The sequence below is a fragment of the Neofelis nebulosa genome, chromosome 6 (assembly GCF_028018385.1).
Source record: "Neofelis nebulosa isolate mNeoNeb1 chromosome 6, mNeoNeb1.pri, whole genome shotgun sequence".
Taxonomy (NCBI): domain Eukaryota; kingdom Metazoa; phylum Chordata; class Mammalia; order Carnivora; family Felidae; genus Neofelis; species Neofelis nebulosa.
The window spans coordinates 139,514,705-139,526,948 of NC_080787.1; the positions used below are offsets into that span (position 1 = coordinate 139,514,705).

The 12,244-nt window shown below is 45.0% G+C and overlaps 1 protein-coding gene and 1 long non-coding RNA gene across 7 annotated transcripts in view; one reads left to right on the forward strand and one right to left on the reverse strand.

The window, feature by feature from the left end:
• Positions 1 to 12,244, forward strand: part of PLEKHG1 (pleckstrin homology and RhoGEF domain containing G1) — a 232,272-nt gene that overhangs the window by 206,470 nt on the left and 13,558 nt on the right. For all 6 annotated transcript variants that reach the window (XM_058735642.1, XM_058735640.1, XM_058735637.1 and 3 more), the window contains 4 exons: positions 2,477 to 2,510; positions 5,518 to 5,613; positions 7,683 to 7,721; positions 9,710 to 9,732. In XM_058735642.1, coding sequence (XP_058591625.1) covers positions 2,477 to 2,510; positions 5,518 to 5,613; positions 7,683 to 7,721; positions 9,710 to 9,732 — 192 coding nt within the window. The remainder of the gene's footprint in view (positions 1 to 2,476; positions 2,511 to 5,517; positions 5,614 to 7,682; positions 7,722 to 9,709; positions 9,733 to 12,244) is intronic.
• LOC131515045 (uncharacterized) overlaps positions 2,194 to 12,244 on the reverse strand; it is a 35,986-nt gene continuing 25,935 nt past the window's right edge. Inside the window, exons 2-6 of the long non-coding RNA XR_009263401.1 lie at positions 7,492 to 7,571; positions 6,348 to 6,488; positions 3,156 to 3,225; positions 2,876 to 2,972; positions 2,194 to 2,334 (exon numbers count right to left, since the gene is read on the reverse strand). This is a non-coding gene — a long non-coding RNA (uncharacterized LOC131515045). The remainder of the gene's footprint in view (positions 2,335 to 2,875; positions 2,973 to 3,155; positions 3,226 to 6,347; positions 6,489 to 7,491; positions 7,572 to 12,244) is intronic.

Consider the following 12,244-nt stretch of genomic DNA (forward strand, 5'->3'; position numbering starts at 1 on the left):
ATCAAAAAATGCATCACAGCCGTCTACCAGTGTTACCACAAGCTGATGGAAATTCGTGTTAGTGGCTCCTCCCAGCTTCCTTGAGTTCCTTTAATTCGGCGGTGGTCCCTGGCTGACTCCTAGAGGAAGATGTGGGAACTGTACTTTCCTGAAATGAAATGTCAAGACAGGAAAAATAAATACCGAGTTCGTCAAGTCAAGTTTATAGATACCAGGAAGCTTCTTGGAAATAGCCGTCGTGTTTATTCATATACGTAGTGTATAAACTCACTCTCGTCCTGATTGAGAGTAAAGACAGAAAGGGAGAGGCTTTTGCAGTTTATATAATCCCCTGGTCCTTTAAGGGCACTTCACAGAAACTGAGCTCACATTGGCGTTTGAAATTAATTCCAACTAGTCATTGCAAACTCCGAATATATGATAAAAATATCAGTGTTACAAAATGTATGCATTTGTTATCTCAGACTTAGGGTGGCTTCATCAAGCCTTTTTTTTTAAAACTTTCCTCCTCCTTTATTTATTTAATTTTTTTACTTTATTTTTGGGGGAGAGAGAGGGAGCATGAGCAGGGAGGGCCAGAGAGAGAGGGAGGGAGAGAATCTCAAGCAGGCTCCGCACCATCAGCACAGAGCCTGATGTGGGGCTCGATCCCACAAACTGTAAGATCACGACCTGAACTGAAAAAAAGAGTCAGACGCTTAAACAACTGAGCCACTCGGGCACCCCTTCACCACCCTCTTTTTTTTTAACTAGATATTACCATTTATTTTTATTTTTTTAAGTTTGTTTTATTTATTTTGAGAGAGAGAGAGAACACATAAGTGTGAGCAGGGAAGGGGCAGAGAGAGACGGAATCCCAGGCAGGCCTCCGCACTGTCAGCACAGAGCCCAATGTGGGGCTTGAACTCAGAAACCATGAGATCATGACCTGAGCCAAAATCAAGAGTCAGACGCTTAACCGACTGAGCCCCTAAACATTACCAGTTCGCCCAAATGTTTTCACTGTGCTATCACGGATTGTGGCAAAATACAAGAAAAATTATTTTTAAGGTGATTTTTAGTCTGATGTCCGTCAGTTACATTACACAGCCCCTGAAAAATGAAAATGACATGAGAGGAGTTCTACCTAAACTAATTTTTTTTCCCTCTTTGAATCTTCAGGCAAAATGACTCATGTCAGGGTCATTAACCATCTCTCTTTTTTTTTTTTTTTTTTTTTTTTTTTTAACGTTTATTTTTGAGACAGAGAGAGACCGAGCATGAACGGGGGAGGGGCAGAGAGAGAGGGAGACACAGAATCAGAAGCAGGCTCCAGGCTCTGGGCCATCAGCCCAGAGCCCAACGCGGGGCTCGAACTCACGGACCGTGAGATCGTGACCTGAGCTGAAGTTGGACGCTTAACCGACTGAGCCACCCAGGCGCCCCATTAACCATCTCTTTATATCTCCCTAAACGTTAACTACATTGGCAACAGGGACAATAGCCAGAAGCCTCAAAGCAGTAAAGCTGTGAGCGTTGAGGTGGGGCGAAAGATGTGTGAAGGAAGCCCCGGTCAAGGTTTATCTGGCCCAAACCCTTGGTGGGTGGGTGGTGACTTCGCTGTGTTTAGTGCCTATCAGTTGAGCCTAGTAGCAACTCTGAAAGGTAGGTCCGGCCTTGCCATTTGTGGCTAAGGAAACACCTCCAGCTGGAAAGCACCAGAGCCGTGTCACAAACCATGTCCTCAGGGCCCTTCCCCCTGCCTGGGAGACTCTAGGGCACAGGGGAGACTAGTTACAGGCGTGCCAGAGAGAGCCAAGAGAGTTACCTAAGGATAATCACAGAGCATTTGGACAGAGGAAAACTGGAAACTCCCAGCAATCTTTTTTGCAACAATTCAGAACGGTTATAAGGCCCCAGTGATTTGGAGAAGGCGGATCCTAGACCCCTATCCCTTGAGCCTTTGGTTCAGTAGATCAGGGTTGAATAGCCGGGATCTACATTTTATAATGGGCTGACCGCCAGATGCCGGGTTTTAGAAACCTTAGTGAAAGGGTTCCCCCACTTCCTTCTTCCCACCTCTCCTTTTCTCTCTCTCCCCCCACTTCTTCTCCCCCTCTTCTTCTCACCTTCCTTCCTTCCTTCATTCCTCTCTGTCTTCCCTTCTCTCCCTCCTTCCTTCTATCCTCTCTCTCTCCTCTCTCTCTGCCTGCCTGCCTTCCTGCCTTCCTTCCTTCCTTCCTTCCTTCCTTCCTTCCAGATGGAGGCTGTAAGCTTAGCTCTGCTGATCATGTAACACGTGCAATCCACAGGAGGCACTCCTCTGTTCGAAGCCCTTGAACTGTGTGTTAATGCCTAAAAGAAATAAGGAGTTTTTTAAAGCTTTTTCAAAAATCCCTTATTCTGGTGGGATAAGACCTGTCTCACGATAGCGATAGGTAGTTTGAAGAAAAAACAAAGAGTAATTGTAGTTATAGATGCACTTTCTTTCTTACAGGCCAAGCAAGCAATACTTGAAATGGATGCCATTCGTAAGTTTTGTTTTCTTAATACAATTTGAAACCTTCTTGTCTACTTGTATCTATCATCTTTTCTATCTCAAAGTGTATAAAAATGTCAATTGTAAGAAAAGCACAGTTCTTTCTTCACTGTTTTCACAAGTGGAGCTGGCAGAGGGTATCATCTTTTCCTTACGCATTGACTCGTTTGTCTATTGATTTCGCTGCTTTATCTATGAGTCGCCTGATGGCCAGCCACATGGCCAGATCTCTGTGTCAGCTGCAAATGTAAGATACGCTTCCAAGGTCAACTCTTACCCTCCCCTCCGCCTCCACCAAAACTCAAGGTTTTACATACATTTCTGGCGCACCCCACTGAAGGATAACCTGTTGATTACCTGCAAGGATCATGCCAACGAGACAGTGAATGGTTTCCCCGATGCAGCTCATATTTGAGAATTACCACTGCTCCGCATATGGGATTGTATTTCCAGGCTTATAAAAACAGGCAGAAAATGAATTCAAGTGAGGTCTTTCCTGGAACATAAAACCTGGCTCAACACCGTTTATCGATTCTTATTCTCTCCCAGATTAAATAGACTAAGAGAATCAGTGGTTTCAGAGACTGACAACCATGTCAGACAAAAACTTGTACTTAACATATCTGAAATAACTTACTTTTGAGGCATCTTTCCCCAGGTACAAGTACTGATTCACGTCCCTTCCATGCTGCTGGTGGTTAACTCTGCTGAGGAAGCAAGAAGCGTTAGTGAGGGAGAAAGATAAGCTTCCTCCCCACATGGCTGAGGTCCCCCATTTCACATCCGGCAGCTCCTGAGAGATGATGGGACGTGACCCCAACTAGAAGGCTAGGCTGGGGCCTGCTGCCCTGTCTTCTCTAACGCCCCCCCCCCATTTTATTCATTGGAAAGCTGTTGAAGATTTTTTGGTGGGGCGCCTGAGTGGCTCAGTCAGTTGAACGTGTGACTTCAGCTCAGGTCGTAAGTCTCACGGTTTGGGAGTTCGAGCCCCACATCGGGCTCACTGCTGTCACCACAGAGCCTACTGGGGATTCTCTGTCCCCCCCCCACCCCTCCCCCACTTGCACTCTCTCTCAAATAAACATTGGGGGGAAAAAAAGGTTATCATTTTTTTAATAAAAACGCTCTAAAGAGAAGGCAGAGTCATGGAGGGGCATGTAAACGTTAGGACGAAAGGGGAGGTGCGTGGGTGGCTCAGTCAGTTAAGCATCTGACTCTTGATTTTGGTTCAGGTCATGATCTCATGGTTGGTGACTTCAAGCCCCACATCGGGCTCTACACTGTCCGTGAGGAACCTGCTTGAGATTCTGTCTCTCTGCCTCGCTTTCTGCCCCTCCCCGGCTTGGGCTCTCTCTCTCCCTCTCAAAATAAATAAAAAACAAACAAAAAACTAAATTTATCTGTCTAAAACAGAAAGAATTAGGAGGAAAGGTGGAGAAAGAGGTCTGAAGAAGCCCCTATCTCTATGACAAACTTCATTCAATAGAACTATTTCCTCATTCTCAGCCTCTGGGTGCTGGTTCATGGACACCATTAAGATTCTGTGAGTGCACACACAGAATTATTTCAAGCCACTAATCGGTGCTACGTGGCTTTCTTCCAGGCCCAGGACTAGGCTAGAGCAGCCCAGCCCAGGAAAATCACCTCATTTACCCCACCTTGACTTTGGACTTGTCTGGGTAGGAAGAGAGTAGGCCAGTCCGTTGGGCCAAGTGACCTCATTTATGTACCTTTGCTACTGACATTGGACAAATGTGTGTGGTCTTTACAATTCTTAGAACCCTCTCGAACGGTAGACACCCTCTGAAGAGCCTTAACTCTACTATAGCCGTGTCCTAAAATTGTTTACCCTTAGGCTTCAGGGTGTAGATAATCCCTGAATATGCTGGAGTGCTTTAGGATTAGACCCGATTTTACTTGTTTTTAATGCTGATTTATTTTTGAGAGAGAGTGTGTGTGGGAGGGAGAGAGGGGAAGGGAGAGAGAGAATCCCAAGCAGGTTCTACACGGTCAGTGCAGAGCCCAACCTGGGTTTCGATATCACGAGCCACGAGATCATGACCTGAGCCAAAATTCAGAGTGGGACGCTTAACCGACTGAACCACCCATGCGCTCCTAGACCCCATATCCGTCACTTGATCTCGGCCAAAAGGCGGAGAAGCGATAGACCCCATATTCTTAATCTGAAGCCTGTGTGCTCCTTAGACGGGCAGAAAGACATAAACTCTGAAATTAAATGAAAATCCCTTTTCTGGTAAGAGACCCCAAAGCATTCATCAAATGTTCGCAGGACGTTGTTCAGCAGTGATGAACCCAAAGCATTCATCAAATGTTCGCAGTGTCTAGAAAGATGTTAAGAGTCACTGCAGCAGAGGCCAGCTTCCGGAGGGCAGGAATAGCTCGACATCCTCCACGCCAGGCACAGACACCTCATGAAACTGTGCTTCAGTGGAATTCTCCAGATGGCTTTGCCTTGACAGAGTCTCTTCTGTGGCTCATCGCCACTGTCTATCTGGGGCCTCGTGAGCAAGTTCGAGTGTGGTGATGTTTAACAGAACTGTCTGCCCTCTGTTGGGGCAGCGCGTTGCCCGGGACCCTGAGTGGCAGTAGGAGGTTAACCACACCTTGCACGTTTTAAGTAACTTTCTGCAAAGGGTATAACCAATGGCTATGGCTCTCTCTGCTAATGAGCAAAAAAGGAGACTGCAGAGAGAGCATGTATGTGTGCACGTGCGTGCGTGTGTGTGTGTGTGTGTGTGAGAGAGAGGGGGTAGGGGAGGGAGAGAGAGCGCACACGTGTGCCAGAAAGGCACACGTCCCTGTGGACAGACTCCTGGAAGTCCCCGTGATACGTAGTCAACACCAGTTAATGGAAGGAGAGACTATCCCATGTCTGATGAAAAAGAATAAACCCACAGATATCCAGAACAAGCCGTACCAATTTTCTGAGAAGTCGCTGAACACCTCATTCTTATTGGTGCATGTGGTTCTCTTTTCAGACTATCCCGGTTTCTGTTACAGTCCCGAGGGAGAGACTAAAGCATTTTGTGGTTCTCGAGACGGTTCTGCTCCATATCGGCCGAGAAGAAAATCTGGTAAATAGGATGTCGTGATCAAAAGCTAATATCTGGGGGGACTAGTAATGAAAGATCCTTTCAGTCAGGCAAAAAACACATTTCCCTTCTGGCGTTGGAGCTCACGGCCAGTTTGAATACATTGGAAGCGGCCCTACGATGGGACTGTCGGGCTTTCGTTCTAAAACTTTTCCGTGTATCTCTCTATTTTCCAGGGAATGTAAAACTATCAGTCCACTAATTCCTCTTTGCATAGCTTCTTACCACCAGCTTGTAGGTACTTAAAGCCTTATTTACTGCACTGGGGAAAAATCGTATCCTATCAACGACACATACAAACGATCATGCAGACCTAACCCTTTAACACATGTTTGCTGAACCAGACTCCAGGTAGCATTCTCTTAGGCCTCAGATATTTTTTTTTCATTTGAATCAGCGTTTATTGAGTACCCACCTAACCCCCCGTGCTGGGCTAAGGACTGGGAATGCAAGAATGAACAATACACGTGATTCCTGCTTGCGAGGAGGTCGTAGTCCAGTGGGAGTCAACAAGGGTGAAGAAATACCAGTCCGTATAATGGAGCTGTGCTGGAGGTTGAGTAGATGGAGAGGCCAAGGAAAGAGAGAGATTAACTCTCTAGGAAGGCGAGAAAGCTTCCCAGAGCAGGAGACCTGGGATAGAGTCTGGGGGCTGAGGAGACAGATGAGGCGGGGGAATAGCACGTGCAAAGGCCCTGGGACTGGAGCCAGCGTACCTTAGATCGGACCTCTATTGCCGGTTCTTCAGCCTGGCCGGATAAAGCTGTGGGTAGAGGTATAGGCATGCAACGTAAACCAGAAGGAGAAGTGGCTGGAGCTGCAGAGGGGGCCGAATCATAGAAGGTGTGAACTTGATCCTGCAAGCTACGGAAGGATTTTAAACGACGGGATGTTTACCTTTTAAATACAGAATTCTGGGGGCAGCTGGGTGGTTCAGTCAGTTAAGCACTGACTCTTGATTCCGGCTCAGGTCAGGATCTCACAGTTCACAGGATCAAGCCCTGCGCTGGGGTCTGCACTAACAGCACGGAGCCTGCTTGGGATTCTCTCTCTTCGTCTCTCTCTGCCCCTTCCTCGCTCGCACTTTCTCTCTCTCTCTCTCTCTCAAAATAAATAAACATTTAAAAAATGTTTTTAATTACTAAAAAAAAGGAATTCTGGTTTGATGTAGAAACTGAAGTAGGCATTCTGTCTAGTCTGGAGGAGAGAGGACAAGAGCCTGGATTAAGACACTGGGGGGTAGGGGGAGTGGGGGGAGTGGGGTGGCATTATTGGGATCCTACAGGACTGTGATGGATGAATACGGGAGAAATGTTGAATGATGTCCTGGCACCTAACTTGGGTGGGCAATGTCAGTGACAACCAAGATAAGAAATTGGATAAAGGAACAGTTATGGGGGAAGACAGGTGAGTTTGAGGCATGCTGGTTTTGCTTCATCTATGGACACATTGGGGAAATGTCAGATCAGCAGTTAGCATTTGAGGTCTGAGGCCTGGGCCGAGGGTCTGCTTTAAGGATATAAAATTGAACACTGTCCGCTTATAGGTGGTAGTTAAAGCTAAAGAATTTGCTCCACTGGTTGTTGGGAGGGTGGTTTTCTGTTGTGCAACCCCTGATTGCACAGCTTAAATTAAAAAAAAAAACTTTTTTTTAATCTTTATTTTTTTTGAGAGAGAGAGAGACAGAGCGTGAGCAGGGGAGGGGCAGAGAGGGAGGGAGACCCAGAATCCAAAGCAGGCTCCGGGCTCTGAGCTGTCAGATCAGAGCCCCACGCAGGGTTTGAACTCAGGAGCCGTGAGATCATGACCAGGGCCGAAGTTGGATGCTTCACCAACTGAGCCACCCAGGGGCCCCTGCACAGCTTAAATTTTATCCTCTGGTTTTGTCGGAGTGAATGTCTTGCTGTCGAGTGTCTCTAAGCAATGGGTTTCAGGTGTATCTGATTAAAAAAAAATAGAGCTCAGTTAATTTGCCTATAAGCTAATAATTCACTTATAAAAAATCTTGATTTGGTTTTGCAAATGATGCTGATCTTATTTTTTTCTCCTAGAACCTTCCTCAAGATCACATAAAGTCTTGAAGACCAGTGGTAAGTCCTAAAATATCTTTCCTTTTTTCATCCTTGTTGATGTCCACCAAGTTAAACCATATTTAAAAAAATAAACACCAGATGAGTTATGAATTGATACATTTGATTGACTTCTATAAGTAATAGTGTCCTGTTTTTAAATATAAAACCAAATGACATAAAATGTTTGCAATATAGATAACCTGGCATAAAAAGATTAATATACCTGTTATGTAAAGAAATCCCATATATCAAAAAGAAGAGACAAAGGACTCTTTTAAAAGGTAGAGAGGGGCACCTGGGGGGCTCAGTCAGTTAACCGTTTGACTTCAACTCACATCATGATCTCGTGGTTCGTGAGTTCAAGCTCCATATTGGTCGGGCTCTGTGCTGACAGCTCAGAGCCTGGAACCTGCTTTAGGTTCTGTGTCTCCCTCTCTCTCTGCCCCTCCCCTGCTCACGCTCTGTCTCTCTCTCTCAAAATAAACAAACATTATAAAAAATTTAATAATAAAAATAAAAGGCAGAGACCCTAATTGGGCATTTCACAGAAAAAGCACAAACCGCCAATAAAATATATAAATAGTCATCCATGCTAGTAATCAGAAAAATCGTACATTAAAAATTTTTTTTACATTTATTTATTTTTGAGAGACAGAGAGCACAAGTGGGGGAGGGGCAGGGAGAGAAGGGGACACAGAATCTGAAGCAGGCTCCAGGCTCTGAGCTGTCAGCACAGAGCCCGAACCCACAAACCGTGAGATCATGACCTGAGCTGAAGTCGGGCACCCAACCGACTGAGCCACCCAGGCGCCCCAGAAAAAAATGATACATTTACAGGAGATAAATGGGGGCTGGGGTGAAATCGGTAAACACCCAAAGATATAGAAAAACAGACACTCTAAAATGAATAGCGTATCAATTTCTCTAACTTTTTTGGAACAGAATATGGCAAAAGCCATTTAAATTTAAAATGTGTGTTTGTCCCGGACTCAGCAATTCCGCTTTTTTTCACTTTTATAAATTTCATGAGGACACTTCCTGTATAGACGTACTCACACAAGTATGGCTAGATCAATGTGTGTGTGTGTGTGTGTGTGTGTGTGTGTGTGTGTGTGTGTGCGTGTGTGTTCTTTGCAGCCTTTGTAATAGGACAGCACCTCGAATGCCCATCCAGTGGGAAAGAGTTAAGTAAATTGTATAATACTACGTGGAATATTCTGCAGTTGTCAATAGAGTACCTCCCTATCTACTGACCAGAATGTCTACATAGATTCAGCAGGAAATGCAATGCTGGGTTTGCACCTTTCTTTTAAAAACAAAACCATGTATTGTGGTGGGCTGGTGTCAGTGGGTATGGGACCAGGAAAGAGGACCATCAATCCGTCTGCAAGTATGGTCATTTCCACAGGGTGGGATTTGTGGAGAGGGTTCGATCCCTGTTTACTTTATATGCTTCCGTAATTAAACAGTTTTTGAAGATGATACACACGTCATCAGGTGATCTGAAAGGGCGTCTGTAAGGATGTGGCTGTACACGCCTCTCCCAGACACCCACCTGCACCACTCCTTAGCCCAGCGCCAAGGTGACCCCAGTGATAAATGCTGTCTGTTCCTTGCAGTCAAAACCAGTAAATGTTTAAAAATTAGCAGCAGCATAGTCTTATGTTTAAGTGATTTTCATGGCTTAGGGCAGGTATTTCAGGTAATACGTATTTGGGAGGAAGGCTGTGGAACGTTATTAACATGAATCGGTCCGTTGCTCGTAGGGATTCAGAAAGATACTTCACACGCAGATGTATGGAAAGTTGTTTTACGTGTAATCCAGGATATATGACCAGGATAAACCGAGTGGCATTTTCTGAAAATTAGGTCTAAAGGGCCCAAAAGCCTCTCAGGGTTCCGTTATTAGCAAGTTTTAAAGTCCTGTGAAAGAGGAGTGTTTACATATGTATGAGTTACATTTTTAAACCTCAAAAAAAAATGTTTAAACCTTTTTTATTTTTCAGAAACAGCACAAGACATCCAAAAGGTAAGCATTATTACATTTCTTATTTTGAAATGTTTACTGAGGGACCCTTTAAAGTACCCTTATATATCTCATCCCCGGTCTATATTCCAAGTGTAAACAGTTATTTCACATCTTGAGGTAAGATTTAAGTAAGGACTCGTCCTTATAACCTCCTCCCTCCCCCTGCTTCATTTATCAGAACCAAGGCAATGATTTCTTCATCCCTCTGTCCCACCTCTCACCTCCAAAGCTGTAAGGTTACCTAGGGTGTAACACCTGCACCCTGAATGCTAGCGGGGTCCACCCCACATTGCCCTGCACATCTGTGCACACAAGACCCAGGCTCCTGCGTCCCAAACGTTGCCCCCTTTTTAAAGCATTAGCCTTCGGTCACAGGGATCTAAGAATATGGTCCCGCTGTTGGTAGGAGACGTAGGGTCATATGTCAATATAATGAAGCTTCACTATGTGAAGTTTCATTTTTCTTCCGGTAAAAGGTTGGGAGAAGGGGAATAAAAATGGTGTGCTCTTTTGAAAGATGTATATCTGAATTTATTACCTATGAAGCACAGATCTTGTATCCTGACCTGGATCGTGTCTAATATGGCTACTGACCAATTGTCTAAGTTAGTAAGTCTTCGAAAACTGGTTGTGGTTTCTTGTGTAATGTCTTATATCTGTGAGGATGTGGTTCCAAAGAGCTCTTCCCACAGTTCCACTGCACCACTCCTTAGCACAGGGCCCAAGCAATTCTGTTAATAAGTGCTTATTATCCCTCCATTAAATACAGTAAAATGTCTAAAAATCAACAGTCTTCCCCCGAAGTAACTTTCTTGAGATGAGAGCATGCGGATTTTTTTCTGGAGGTACATATTTTTGTTTGGAAGCATTTGAAACATATTAGTGGGTTATTGTCCTGAAATCCAGCACGAGCTTTTGATTTTTGTTTGTTTGTTTGTTTGTTTGTTTGTTTTCATAAACAGCACAGAGGGTACCCTCGTCTTTAAGGCAGCCAAACTCAGACCTCGGACCACTGAGCCCTGCTCAGTACCAGTCGGGGGGATCACTCTGTCGGTCCTAAAGATGGAATCTCAAGAGCTTATTGGAAATTTTCAACAATAGTGATCCAAGCCAGGTCTCTGTACGGGAGAAGTAAAGCAATGTACTTTTTTCTTAGTGGTAAAGTTCTGTCTCCTAACGCTAATGAACAATACCGAATGTAAGGAGGATAGACTTACTGATGACGGAGGAGTTTATAACAGGAAATACTCTTGTTCGTTTGTTTTTTTTTAATGTTTATTTTAGAGAGAGACAGTGACAGAGCACAAGCAGGGGAGGGGCAGAGAGAGAGGGAGCCACAGAATCCGAAGCAGGCTCCAGGCTCTGAGCTGTCAGCACAGCCCAGACGCGGGGCTCGAATTCACAGACTGTGAGATCACGACCTGAGCTGAAGTCGGGCACTTAACCGACTGAGCCACCCAGGCGCTCCAGAAACATTCTTCATAATAGCTTAACATTTCTCCCGGAATACATATTCCAAGGCCTTTTGTATGTGTATATGTATGAACATGTGTGGCGGGGGTGGGGGAAGAGAGAGAACGGGAAGGAGGGAGAGAGAGAGAGCAAGAGCAAAAAAGAGGGGGGGGGGCAGTTAAGATCATGTACATGCTATGGATTCAGACATGGATTCAAATCCATTTCTGTCACTCCTAAGCTGTATGGCCACAGGCAAGTTGTTAACCTTACCAAGACTTAGTTTTCTAATTTACAGAATTGTCATAAACATTAAATGCAAAAATACGTGGTTTTAAAAAATTTTTTTAACGTTTATTTATTTATTTATTTATTTTTTCAACGTTTTTTATTTATTTTTGGGACAGAGAGAGAGACAGAGCATGAACGGGGGAGGGGCAGAGAGAGAGGGAGACACAGAATCGGAAACAGGCTCCAGGCTCTGAGCCATCAGCCCAGAACCTGACGCGGGGCTTGAACTCACGGACCGCGAGATCGTGACCTGGCTGAAGTCGGACGCTTAACCGACTGCGCCACCCAGGCGCCCCAACGTTTATTTATTTTTGAGACAGAGAGAGACAGCGTGAACAGGGGGAAGGTCAGAGAGAGAGGGAGACACAGAATCCGAAACGGGCTCCAGGCCGGGAGCTGTCAGCACAGAGCCCGACACGGGCTCGAACTCACGGACCACATGATCGTGACCTGAGCTGAAGTCGATGCTTAACCGACTGAGCCACCCAGGTGCCCCACAAAAATATGTTTTTAAAAGTGCTTATTAATACAAGGGCACGTGGCTGGCTGAGTCAGTAGTGTGTGACTCTTGATCTTGGAGTTATGAGTTTGAGCCCCACATTGGGTGAATTATTTACTTAAAAATAAAATCTTTAAAAAAAAAAATGCTTAGTACAGAATCTAGAACAACACACATGCTCCACAAGTGGTAGCTGTTCTCGTATCATTATAAATAGCCATAATGCTGAGAATGTAGAAAAACCATGGGGAAAAAATGTTCTTCACGGCT